We start from the raw sequence: 12,585 nt of genomic DNA, 5'->3' as shown, positions 1-12,585 counted from the left end.
AAAAATTCCTTACACTCCAAGAAAACTGGGTTATAGTGTTCAAACTACATGGAACAGGTATTTCTTAGTGCATCATCTTTATGCCTTCACAAAGAAATATCATACTTCCTACTTTCTGGCAAAAGAACAAAAGGCCATAGTACCTAACATCAAAAAAATACAGTAAGTTTAAAGAGACTCATCTGCTACCTAAAACCAAAACCCCTTAAATTCAAAACACCAATTTCTAATGAGGAGGCAGAAAACTGATAACAGGCTCTCGTTAAATAAAACTAAGCAACAAATGCACATGAAGTTCAGCAGAATTTATTCAGTGACTGAAACATCAACAACTACTGCTTCTGGTCTAGCATCCCAATAAACACCTAAAAACTAGAATATTCATGTATCTTACAGTCCATTGGGGTATATCCTCTTAGGAGAACAGACTTAAACAGTACGGTTTAAAATTTCATTTCTGCCTAATTTGGAGGAAGGTTGTGTTTGACATTAAACAAACTCTGAATTATCTACTTGAGCAGTTTTGCTCATCATGTTAAATAATTAAGGTTTCACATATTAAAACATACTATTCTTATCAGAAGAGATTGAAGTAAAACAGGCAAAATACAGCCACTGGCCTGCTCTGACAGGTTAGGAAATGACACAACTGCAAGTCAGAAAATCTGGTTTAATACTACTGGAAAACTGACCATTAGAAATAACAGATTTACCTAGCTCGGAGATCAGCCAGTTGATCAGTCATCTGGCCCAGCGTTTTGCATGTTCCCAGAATCTCTCTGCGTTCTTTGCCTGCACACAGTTCTCCTGCTTTTCCAGCTTCGTCAAGGATCTGCCTTATTGCTTGCTCACCAGCATCCCCTAAGATGCAATCAGTTAGTAAAACAAACAAGACATTCCTTGGCATGTATGAGTAAACTGCTAGTCTCATCATGTCCCACCACATTAACTGCATTAAGTTCAGCATGAAAATACATTTATCAAAAACTATGAGATATACACCAAATGTGACAATTATAATGGGACAGAATTTCTGAAACAATATAGCATAACCTTAATGAAATACACGGCATGTGATGCACAAGTCATTTAATCGTTCTGTTATCATAGCTTAATTTCTATAAATACTTCATTATAGAATCTGTAATTTAAGCTGAGAAGGGAAAGAGCAACATGGCAAGATTCATGTAGCCTTAACTTACACCAGTTGCAAATCTGACTTGATTTTGGCTAAGAAGATGCAAGAACAACATTCCTTTTACTTGCAACCCACCCTAATCCCATAAGTAACACACCCAGTAAAATCTGCTTTGCAGCAAGATCTACAATTATCTTTGCATTTATCCTTAGCTACTGAATTTTTAATAGTTTGTGTCATTAATTGTCATTCTCAATGACAGAAGGCTCTGAAAATAACTTTGAGGTTTCTGGAATTGAGTGTGGGAAAAGGAATGAGGTCAGAAGTAGTGTAAGCAGCAGCTCCACAAATAACAACAATTCACTTCAACTTTTACAACTCTATTATTTTGGCTTCAATTTCAGAGGAAGTCTTTCAGATAAGGTCTTTCAAAGTCCAAATGAAACAGGCTTCAATCTGGTTTTATTTGCTTTAAAGATGCATAACAAAGGCAAAATCTTTATATAAGTAAAGGTGACTGCAGTTACAGTATTTACGGCAGATTTTCATATTAGAAGTTTCATGTCAAGTGTGAAAGAGAAAAGAGATTTTTAGGCAAATCTAAAGTTACACGAATTTGAAAGTACAAGAGGAGGGATTTTAAGTGTTAGCAACCACTGCAGTTAAATACTGTTCGATGCAATTTATGGGTTTTTGTTTTTACTAGTGGAACGCAAAGGAAAACCATATATGTTACACAGAGTATATTACTTAGACAACTGAAAACAAGCAAAGCTTTCCAGGTCATAAGACACTACTTGTTCAATCTCTAGTATGTAAAGAAAGGAATAAATATAGGCTCCTTCAGAATGATTCCCTATGTATGGGTTATTAATGCTTAAAGGCAATTTTTTCTTAAACAGAATTATTCAGACCTTTAAAAATCAAAATACTTCGTGCTGTTCTTTTTTTTAAATATTACCTGGCGGTGCATTTGGATCTCTCAGCCAACCTTTTGCTTGATTCATCTTTGAATCTATTAAGGCTAAAGCTCTTTTCATGGCTTCAGTGTCCTTTACAAAAGAGAAACCACCAAAATGATTCTCAAAAAAAAAAAAAAAAAAATCAAAGCACAAATAGTCAACACAGCCAAAGCAGACAGAAGTTTTATAAAGCAGAGTCTACTTACAGAAACACACCCATAGAAGCAGCTCAAACCCCATTTTCAAACGAGCAGATCATAATCACTCCTTTCCAATTAAGACAAACATTTTCATTTCACTCAAAATGCAGAAAATATACATGCAATTTTAGTGATTTTTCTATTCTTTATTTACTAGCAGTTTAATTTTTGAAGTCAGAGCTCTAATAAGCACACATCTTGGAGTTAGTTCCATTTTTTTCCTTAATGTACATCAGGGCACATAGGAAAGTTGTAACAATGAGATTAAACTGTTCAAAAATGGCAATTGGCCACTGAATTTTACTACTCACTCCAGTATAAGAGGGTGCAAATCTGCATTTTTCACCTGCTCTGCTGCTTAAAGTCAAACAGCTGCTGTTTGCAGAAAAATAGACTGCCAACTAATTCCTGGAATTCTCAAATATGGAGTTAAATGTCTTCGGAGACAAACACATGTATTCACATGTGGTTGTTTTAAACTCAGAACTCCTCTGCCAGGAGCATCAGAGAAGCTCCTCCTTTGACTTTTATGCTGCTATTATCCAACACCTCTTTGACTAGAGGAGATAAACCCATCCAGTTCTCATTTCTCTGCATGCTCTGTTAATTGTTCATGTGTCATCTCTCCGCTAGAGGCCAGAAGTTTTCTATCTTACACAAATGGAAAGCCAGTGAAAAGAGTAACAAGTACCTTAAGTAGAAAGTTGGGAAAAAGCCGAAATAGCTTTTTACCATACATGTCATGGAAATAATTTGAAATGCACCTACATCCCATGACTAGTATACAGGTAATGAAAAGAAGCCTGGCTCTAGCGTTATTAACTGATTTGGACTGTCCACGTCCAACACTTATGAAGAGGAGCTTACTAGCATCAACGATCAGTATCTGGTACGGCATGCGATACCCCGACAACACTAAAACTGCCACATTTTTGTGGAGTAGTTTATTCTGCATGCTTAGCATCAAAGACACATCACTGTAAATATTTTGGGATTTTTTTTCAGGCATGTTGGTCTGTCAGCTATTCATAAGGTGCTATAATAAAATTCAGCAACCAACTTTCTAAAAGGTCATACAACAGTCTGCTGGATATTTTTAAGGGCCCTTGAATCACAGCCTGAGAGGGCACACCAAAAGCAGAGTCATTTTCATCTGAATGATTCATTCTCAAATCTAGAAACTGGGTATCAGAGCTTAGGTCAGGACCTGTTTAAAAAAAAAAAAAAAAAAAACAAAAACTTCAAAACGGTAGGATATGCAGCTAGGGGTAGAAGGTGGGCACATTCTTTTAAAAGTCATCTTCTCTATAGCTTGAGAATTGTGCATTTAATATATGAGAGAAGGAAATAATCACTTAAGTAATCGAATGTATATAAAAACCTTACTAGCTATGAAGGTAGGTGTTAGTTTTCTGTTGTTTTATACATTGGCTGAAGCTCCTTTAGTTTGGAATTAATGGTCTACTGCAGGCCTGTCTACCCAGAAATAATTTGAAACAAAGAACTGTATTTTTAAAAAAGCAACAGATGTTGCTTATTGTGTTGATGAGTTGATAGGTGTGGATGGCTGAGAAAAGGAGAGTGTTGGGAAAACTGTCTTTGCCCCTCCTTTTTTACTAACACAGGCTTTTGTGTTGTCTCAGCTGCCTGCAGGGTTGCAGTTTCAGCAAAATTTTATAGAAGCCTCTGAATCTAAAGTCTTATATCAGGAGACAAAAATCAAGGGTATTTTATCTTTTACACTCATGATTTTGTAATTACTAGCGCTACCCAAGCAATAACAGGATCCATCTGTCCTATCATATGAAGGCTATAGAAATGGATTGCTCTGCAATCTAAGTCTTGCTGTCCTGTGTGGCTCTGCACTCATGTTTGCAAAATACTGTCCCCCTTTTCCTATTTAAAAAAATCCGGTAAAATCCTAGTGTAGCAGTCGAAGTGTTCAAGGACAACTGCTCTTAAGCACAGATTTCCCATCTTCACAGCTCAAACTGCCACAGCAAGGAATGTCTCTCAGCTTTAGCCTCATAAGGAGTTTTCATTGCAGTGAGACAAGTAATTTTTAAATAGGAAATTAGAACACATCCTTAACTAGGTTTGTTGGTACTGCACTTTTGTTTCTGCCACAGCTGTGTCTGGTGTCAGATACTTGGCAAGTGACAAAGGTGTAGCAATCCTGAAACGTCTAGACTTATCCACCAATTCAGGCTATTAAGCAGGAAGACAAAAGTAGAAATAGTCAATTTCAACAAAACAATGCAACTTGCTCAAGGTCTTACTGCTTCAAAGTGTCTTGATATTCCTGATTTCTGGACCAGTTTAAATGTCTTGTTCCTTCCTAAACAGCTAAGTACGTTTAAAGTTTTACTCTTTGGGACTTGCCAGCAGAATATCAGTTGCAATCAAGAAAAGAAAAAATCCTACAGCTATCCTGCAAAAAAATTTCATATAGAGTAGTTTTATCAGCAAAAATGGATTCTTTCCCTCCTCTCCCCACAGTTCCCCTGTCGGCAAAAGGAATTTCATTAACAAAAGCAGCACTATTACCTTTTCAGAAGAGATAAACAACTTAAGTTAATCAAGTTAAACAACTAAGGCAACATTGTCTGAAGGGAAAAAAGAGTAAGTTCACTTTTTACAAATCAGTTCCTAAAGCAAATGAGCACTTCAAGATACCTTTATGCATCACTTCTGCCACTATCAAGAATTTTGAGATTATTCATGGAGCAGGTGGTATTGGCACTGCTTTGAAAAGGAGCAAAATAAATCCTACACAATCCCTTGTTGAATATAAAACACAACCTCTGACTCAATAACAGGGTCTAGTCTAGCAATATCTGCATTTCATTACCAAAGAAGGCAATGTTGAAGAAAATAGGCAAAACCAGCCTTCTGGCAGAATAGATAGCTTAGTCACCATCCAGGGTTCAATCCTGCACGACACTAGATACTTCTCAGCTTCCCACAACTTTTAACTCCCTCCATTGCTATAGAAATAGAAGACATTTGAATTGAGTATTACTTCAAGTTTATTTAAAAGTAAACACTAAGAATATACAAGAGAAAGCTAAACTCCTTTGTAAAATGAAAAGATCAAGGTAAAAAAGGTACAAAGCTATGAATGGAAGAAATAAATACAGATTTTTTTTTTCCCCCAAGATTTTGTCAGAGATTATTATTTGCTCGGTATTTCAGTTCTAAATCAGTATACTATTTTTAAAAAAATCCAGTGTTGGTGCAAGCAGAAATTACTGCAATCCAGTAACAATAACATGCATTTCAGAGTCTAGAAAGACCAACAACATAGTTTACAAAAAAGCCTACAACTCTGGCTCCATATACTTGCTCATTCTCCACTATCTCTAGGTAGATTTTGTGATACTTCAATGTATAAACAATTCAAGACAGAATAATAAACATAAAATTAACTCCAACATCAACAATAGCATGTACTACACAGGTAAAAATTCAAGGTTGTGCATCCCCAAACAAACCTTACTTTGCTCCAGAAAAGCATGGGGAAAATCTCTTTCCCTTGACCACCAGGCACAAAATGCATGCAACAGTAATCTCAAGTGGAATTAAAGAACTCCTCCATCTCTGTCCCAGAAAAATAATGAGTAAGTCAACCATTAGATATATATGCAAATACAGGAAAAGGTCTGTAATGGGTGGCCATTAGTAAATTAGCGCCTGCTTCTTCATCCCACTGCATTTTTCAACTCAAATTCTTTGTCATAACTGTCTGGTTAATGCCCAGTGCTACAGTTCCAAATTGTCAGCGTACCTTAATTCAAAAACAAAATACAATGAAGATGATCTCAACTCAGAACAGAATGATACTTTGATTATACTAGTTCACAAAACATATTTATGCATTACACATAATGACAATATGTTCTATTTGGATATACTGCTAATACATCAACTATTTTAACTATTTTCTTAATAAAATCCTTTATTGATCTGCCTTGCTAGCAAGAGGAGTAAGAATTTCCTAAGGCTAAATTGCCAACTTTTTGCAACAGTGGTTTGTTTTTTTTACCAGAAAAATTTTCAGATTTGTCATGTAAAGTAAAACTGTATTTGTCTTTTGTAAAATACAGGAGTGCTTAAATCCAAAAATAAAACTGAATTGAAAAAATGCACATATAAGACTGAAGTTTTAGGCCTAGACCTGAAGAACACAAACCATTTGAACTGAAGGAAGGCTGCTGGTGAAACACTACAGAATTGACAAAGTTCCTGACTTAATAAAGTTTTCTGGGCATGCAGAAAGCTTGTTCCTGCATGACTGGATCCTTTATTTGCAGCTACAGAGACTAGTAACATAAGTTAACACAAAAGCATTCAGCAAGAATGTGCTTGGGCTAACCTTGGGCTAACTCTAATCAGACTCAGACAGACAGTCTTAATGCAGTTCAGCTTGCAGTTACCATTCTCTTAGTGACAGCCAATTCTACAGATAGCTAGACAGAGCTATTAAGATCCTTTTAAAACTTCTGTGTTTATATATGTAAGTATGGTGTCACAGCTGGCACAGAAATAAAAAGTTGCACAGCACACAGTCTGCACACAGCACAAAACCCCACATACATGCTTTTTTGGTTTTAGTACAAGGTAGAGGTGTAGGGTGTGGAAGAAAGCTTACCTTCTAAAAGTGAGAAAAGGGTAAGAAACAGGAGAACAAAAACAAAGATGCACAAAGTAGTCATAATAAGGAAGTGATAGTGACAAAATAAATCAAAAGGTAAACTAAGGGTCAAGTGCCAAACAATATAGGCCAAAGTGATTTTAATGCCTATATTACATCAATGTTAGATTTTCCGAAAGACTTAATTTGTGAATAAGTCTGGCTTCAGGTCTCAATATTTTCTTTAAATATATTTACAGTTACTTGTTGCTCACAGCACTAACCCTTAAAAAAAAAAAATCCCTTCAGCAATTTACTTCAAGGTACTCCAAAAAATTGGCAGGAATTTCAGTTATGCAGCTACCTTTATTTGTAAGCCCACAACAACACTTTTACAATTCTGCCTGTCAGATCTGCTTTATGGTCTGCTAGACATTTCAGTATCTTCAGTGGGTATCACTTAGGAGCACCACTTAACTCCAGGTAAGCAGTTGCAGTCACCACACAGCTTAACACTGAGTTGTAAGGAACCAACACCATCCATATGCCAGCTTCACAGACATACTTATCCAAAAAGGCTGTTCAGTCTAACATACATTTATTTGAGACAAGGCAGACACTTGAAATTTATTCCCATGTCCAGACTAAAAATGGGGCAGGGAAAAGAGGAAGGTGTTCAAGGAGGGATCCTCAAAAACTGACTCAAATTTCTCAGCTTCAGGCCTTTTGCACAAGGAATATGACAGCAGCCTATCTTTCCTAGCAGCATCTAGGAGAATAATCTTGGGTAATCTCACTTATGAATGCCTAGCTACAAGTCCAGTTTAATGTATAGAATGATAACTTTTAGACCTAACTTTCTTCTGTCAAATATGATTATGTAGGGTAGCTATATATGGGGGGGGGGGTATTTCTCCAGGAGGAATATGCTATATTCCAGAATTTCCTAATCATGCCAAAACTAAATCGTGAACAAATTTAATTCTTCTGTTTGACTACTCGGGTGCGGTAAACTACTGAGCCACCTTCAAATGCTTCAAATGCCACGCTCCTTTAACTTAGCTTATGGAGAGAAAGCTAATTTTGAAAGATACGTTAATACAATCATCTCTGAAGATGTTCTTCGACTTTGAAGAGATTATACAATGTGATTACATAGTGTTACAAAACTGATGCACAAATACGTATTTCAACAGTCTCAAAAACAAGTTTATAAGTGTATAACACAGTAGATAAAAATTAGACTTCTATATGCAAATGTACATGTGAAACGTACCTTGCTTGCCCAGGCATCTTCATCCCAGGAAGTGAGTTGTAATACACGAATTATTTCATTTATCTCAGCACTCATTTTCTCTACTGTGAAATTGCGATTTTTCAAGGCCTCTTCTATTCCCTGGCTTTTAGAATTTTTTGTGGTTACGAAAATCTTCATAGCTGTGAAAATACCATAGATTAGGAAAAGGTACATGCAAGATACAATCAATGCTCAAGTTGACCTCCTACTGCATTTATACAAAGGTAATACGTTTTCTTTTGCATGGACCATTTTATCTCAGAGAGACTAGTTTTAATTCAAGAACCACAGTTATTTGCAATGAGTACAGAAGCAATGTCCAGGCTGTTATTTTTAATAAACATAGTACTTGGGAACTCCAGTTCAAGATAGACAGCAATTCAGAGTGATATTAAATATTAAAGCTGAAAATACCTGAAATAAGTACTGGCAATAGCTCCTTCACGGTATTCATGGAGTTTACCAGCATAACCCTATGTTCCTGATGAGTTAATTCCTGTTGTCTCTCATCAATCATTTTGGCCATCTTTGTCATTCCTAAAGATTAAAGTAATTGAACATAGTCATAAATAAAGAAATGTAGTATTAAGTCTAATTTGCAACAGTTGAGCTTTCTAAACAAGAACAAAGTGTAATGAGTTATGACAACTATATTGAAGTTTAAAAGTTGATTTTTATATTAGCAGCTGTTACTTAAAACACATTCCAGATGCTTCAGAGAAACCACTGATTCAAAGCCTAGCCATTATACAAAGTAGAATGGACTCCTCAAAATTCTTGATTTAAAAGCCCAGTAATAAAATAGGAAAATACCTGAAATGACTGCTTTAGGACATGAAGTCACTTAATGAACTCTGGAAGCTTATTTACAGGATATATTTCCTTTTCTATTAAGACTTGATCAAAGCCTTACATGTGAACAGCAGAAAAAGCAAACATCGGGTTTTGTTTGTTTGCCTTGAGTTTCTAAGGGAGTTCAATAATTTTATCTATTTCTACTTCAGTTCTGCTAGAAAAATTTCAGTGCTCTAGAAGTGTGGAAAGAATTAAATTTATTCTAGAGCAAATCTATTTTCAATAGCTAAGACTCATGAGGTTTACCACATAGCACATGTGGAAACTTCAGACAGCTTCATAAAAATTTAAGCCGATTTAAATTGGTGCTGTTGTGGTTCTACTCTCTCTCTCCTACAGAGGAAAAACCTGGAAGAAAGCTGTATACTCTTTGGCTGAATTACTTTTCTGCTGGTTAGCATCTTAGGCATCTTAATATAACAAAATGGTTAAATGAGCTTTAATGACAACACTGGAAAGTAGCAGAATACCCACACAGACAGCATAGAGGGGGAAGTTGTGCGGAACCACCTTTCCTTTCAAATGAAAGAAGCCTAAATAGGTAATCATGTTCTCCTCTCTACTTCCAACATAAAACCTATAAGCACTCTGTTGATTTTAAGTGTACATGCTCCTATTTCTGTTATTTATATAGTGCTCACATTAACAGTTAAGTTCAGATGCCCACTGATATAGCTGAAGGGAACAAGGACTACAGGCATAAAAAGTTTTGTGGGCATAAAAAGTGTTGAGCAGCATTTAGCTCAGGCAAAGACAGTGCTTCCAGAGCATGCCAAAAGCACAAGATTAGCTACTTATTCAGAACAGCATAAGTTTAGAGAAGATTATTTGCAATAAAGGTACAAGACTACATCTCATTCTAAGAAATTAAGACACTTGCTCAACACCTATTAACTTTATCATACACACATAACAGCAGATTACGTCTGTGAGGTTCAATGAAAAGTCCCAAATGCTTGTGACCGAGCCAAATAGAGTAAACTGAAGTTTGGGGAAACTTCCATTTGAAAGACATGGAAGACAATGACCACAGAGAAACTGAAATTGTATATACCAAGTCAAAGTACAAGTTTCACGGAAAGAGAAGACTGCCCTTTTTGCTTCATCTTTTCCTGTTCAAAAATGTGGCAAATTATTTAGTTGAAGGTAACTTCTTACAGGACCCAAAAGAGTTTAAAGAATGCTATACCTTCATATGGAACTTAAAGTTTTTCACATCTAGAAACAGGGTAAAGTATACACGTTAAATAAAAACAGGATAATCTACAAACATGCTCTGTGACATGACAACTGCTAGTCATTTCATTTATCAGCTAGTTATTCTTACACTACATATGTATTCTTATTTATATATAAAGTACTAACTAGATTCCTGCTGTGTTTATATAAGCATTCTTCTGTTCAGTGTAACTTTAATTCTAACATCTTCCTACATTACCACAACATCTAGATTTTATAGAATGCTTTTGTTAAATACCTAAACTACTTTATGCTTGCTGAAACTAAAGCATTTGCAGTAGTAGATGACAGAGATTAATGGTAGGTTCCCTCTATAGCAACACAGTGCTTCACTTACCAATCACTTACTTCCACCAGTGAAAGTGCGAGTTAACACAGTGAAGTAACAAGTAGTGAAGGAGCATCAAATAATGAACAAAAAGAATTTCTGTAACAGCTGGGCTTTTGTATTATACTGCAAGACAGCTATTTCTGCAACCTCATTAAGATGCTAATACTACCCCAAGAAATTCCTACTAGGCCTAACCATCTCAGTTAGTGCAGACATTTTACCAGCTTAATGGACTTTATAGCTGTGAGTACTTAATTACACAGCTTTTTAAATTTTTTTGTTTTACTATTACTAATGAATGCTTACTTCCCTCATATAATATTCTGTAGGAAAAGTCCAGTACATATCATCTGTGTAGTACATATCATTTACCAAAATCTTGACTCTTCTGCATTCTTAAGGGAATGTGAATCAGAAAATAGTCATCATTCACCCTCTAGTTTAAAACTTTCCAACAGACACTTTCAAAGCAACTGCTTTATCATTGTCCAAACACTCGAAACAGGCGATGAAGGTGCTGGGGGAAAAAAGGGTAGTGGAAAAGACTATACTCAGTATGTTTATGATAAGCTGTAGCAAATCAAACCTGGCCCTAGATTCTTTGTGTATGTCACCAAATCCTCCATAGTCTCTACTACTTCCGCCACAGTCAGATATTCCAATATTCCTTTGCAGACACGGATGATTTTACGGACCTAAAAAAGGAACATTCCATCATTTATTAGATGAAGCTAAGTAACACTTGAATTAGAAATGCAAGCCCATTATTAGAACAGAATAGGTATAGCATCTGCCAACATGACATACAGGCAATCACAAAGGTCTGGGATACTAATTAAGTTATCCATAATGCCATTACTCAAGAGTGCTGTATTGACAAAGACAATATTTAATCAGCATTCCACTACACAGAAATGCAAAATCCTACTTCCAATGTTTTCTCTTTGTATGATAAATGAAGAATAACATTGAGAGAATAGGTTATAAGGAAGTGCATTTAATAATGCTGGAATGCTTAAAGTTTTTCATTGCAATTTCATCAATAAATTTTTTTTAACTTAAATCACAAAGCAAAACTACATAGAAAGCAGACTCCAAGCTTTCAGAGGAAATATTATTCACCACACAGCTTTACATATGGATAAAGCATTATCCAGCATTCCAGCGGGAAAGGTAGATCCAACATCTTAAGCTTTCCAGAAAAATCTGTGAAGGCTGTACTTTATTTACCTCTGGACATCTGCCTCAGCTTAACTTTTTCCGTTCATACTTGATTCCAAAACAGAGTTCTCTGTTGGTTAATCTTCTAACCTCCTGAACCACATTATTTCTGACAAGACCACATACAATTCTAATTGAAGAATGAGTTAACTAACATTTAATTCACACCAACCACATGCAGTGTTCAGTCCCTAGAACAGATTATAGTTTCCTCTAAAACTCCTTTCAGTTTTGTCCCAGTGTTAGTTTATCTTGAAACATAGTAGGATAGAGACATGCCAACTTTTGTATTTGTGAAAAGTCAATCATTCCACACTAATATTTTTCTTTTGGTTAACATGCAGTTGTCAGATTAGTTCAATGAAGCATTAACTCTGCAGAAGTCAACTCATTTCCTAAACACTGGAAGCAGGGAGATTAAAAGCTCTTAACTTCCTTGCAATTCTGTCCTATAACACTTCATAGTATCTATTAAAAACCACTTAAAATAATGAGTAATCACAAGTGCCAGTGAGAAATCCCATAGCATTCTCCTCATTTCAGAGGAACATGCTAAGAGTACCATAAGCTGATTAAATGAGACAAGGATGCCATGTTAGACTACTTGGAACAGCAGGAAGAGTAACACAATTTCATAGATTAACAGATTGTTGCACGGGTAAAATTTAGAATTAACATCAGCAGTTCTAACAGCATGAGCTTCATTTCC

At 35.8% G+C, this 12,585-nt stretch overlaps 1 protein-coding gene across 5 annotated transcripts in view; it reads right to left on the bottom strand.

Moving 5' to 3' along the window:
* Window positions 1-12,585, bottom strand: part of VCL (vinculin) — a 65,229-nt gene that overhangs the window by 22,063 nt on the left and 30,581 nt on the right. For 2 of the 5 annotated variants that reach the window (XM_030030953.2, XM_030030956.2), the window contains exons 4-8: window positions 11,242-11,350; window positions 8,645-8,767; window positions 8,210-8,370; window positions 2,100-2,220; window positions 714-861 (exon numbers count right to left, since the gene is read on the bottom strand). In XM_030030953.2, the coding sequence (XP_029886813.1) occupies window positions 714-861; window positions 2,100-2,220; window positions 8,210-8,370; window positions 8,645-8,767; window positions 11,242-11,350 (662 nt within the window). The remainder of the gene's footprint in view (window positions 1-713; window positions 862-2,099; window positions 2,221-8,209; window positions 8,371-8,644; window positions 8,768-11,241; window positions 11,351-12,585) is intronic. The other 3 variants (XM_030030955.2, XM_030030957.2, XM_030030954.2) reach the window with 2 other exon arrangements.

This window comes from Aquila chrysaetos, chromosome 11 (assembly GCF_900496995.4).
Source record: "Aquila chrysaetos chrysaetos chromosome 11, bAquChr1.4, whole genome shotgun sequence".
Taxonomy (NCBI): domain Eukaryota; kingdom Metazoa; phylum Chordata; class Aves; order Accipitriformes; family Accipitridae; genus Aquila; species Aquila chrysaetos.
Note: the sequence above shows the minus strand (reverse complement) of the source record. Positions and strands in the feature narration are given on the sequence as shown.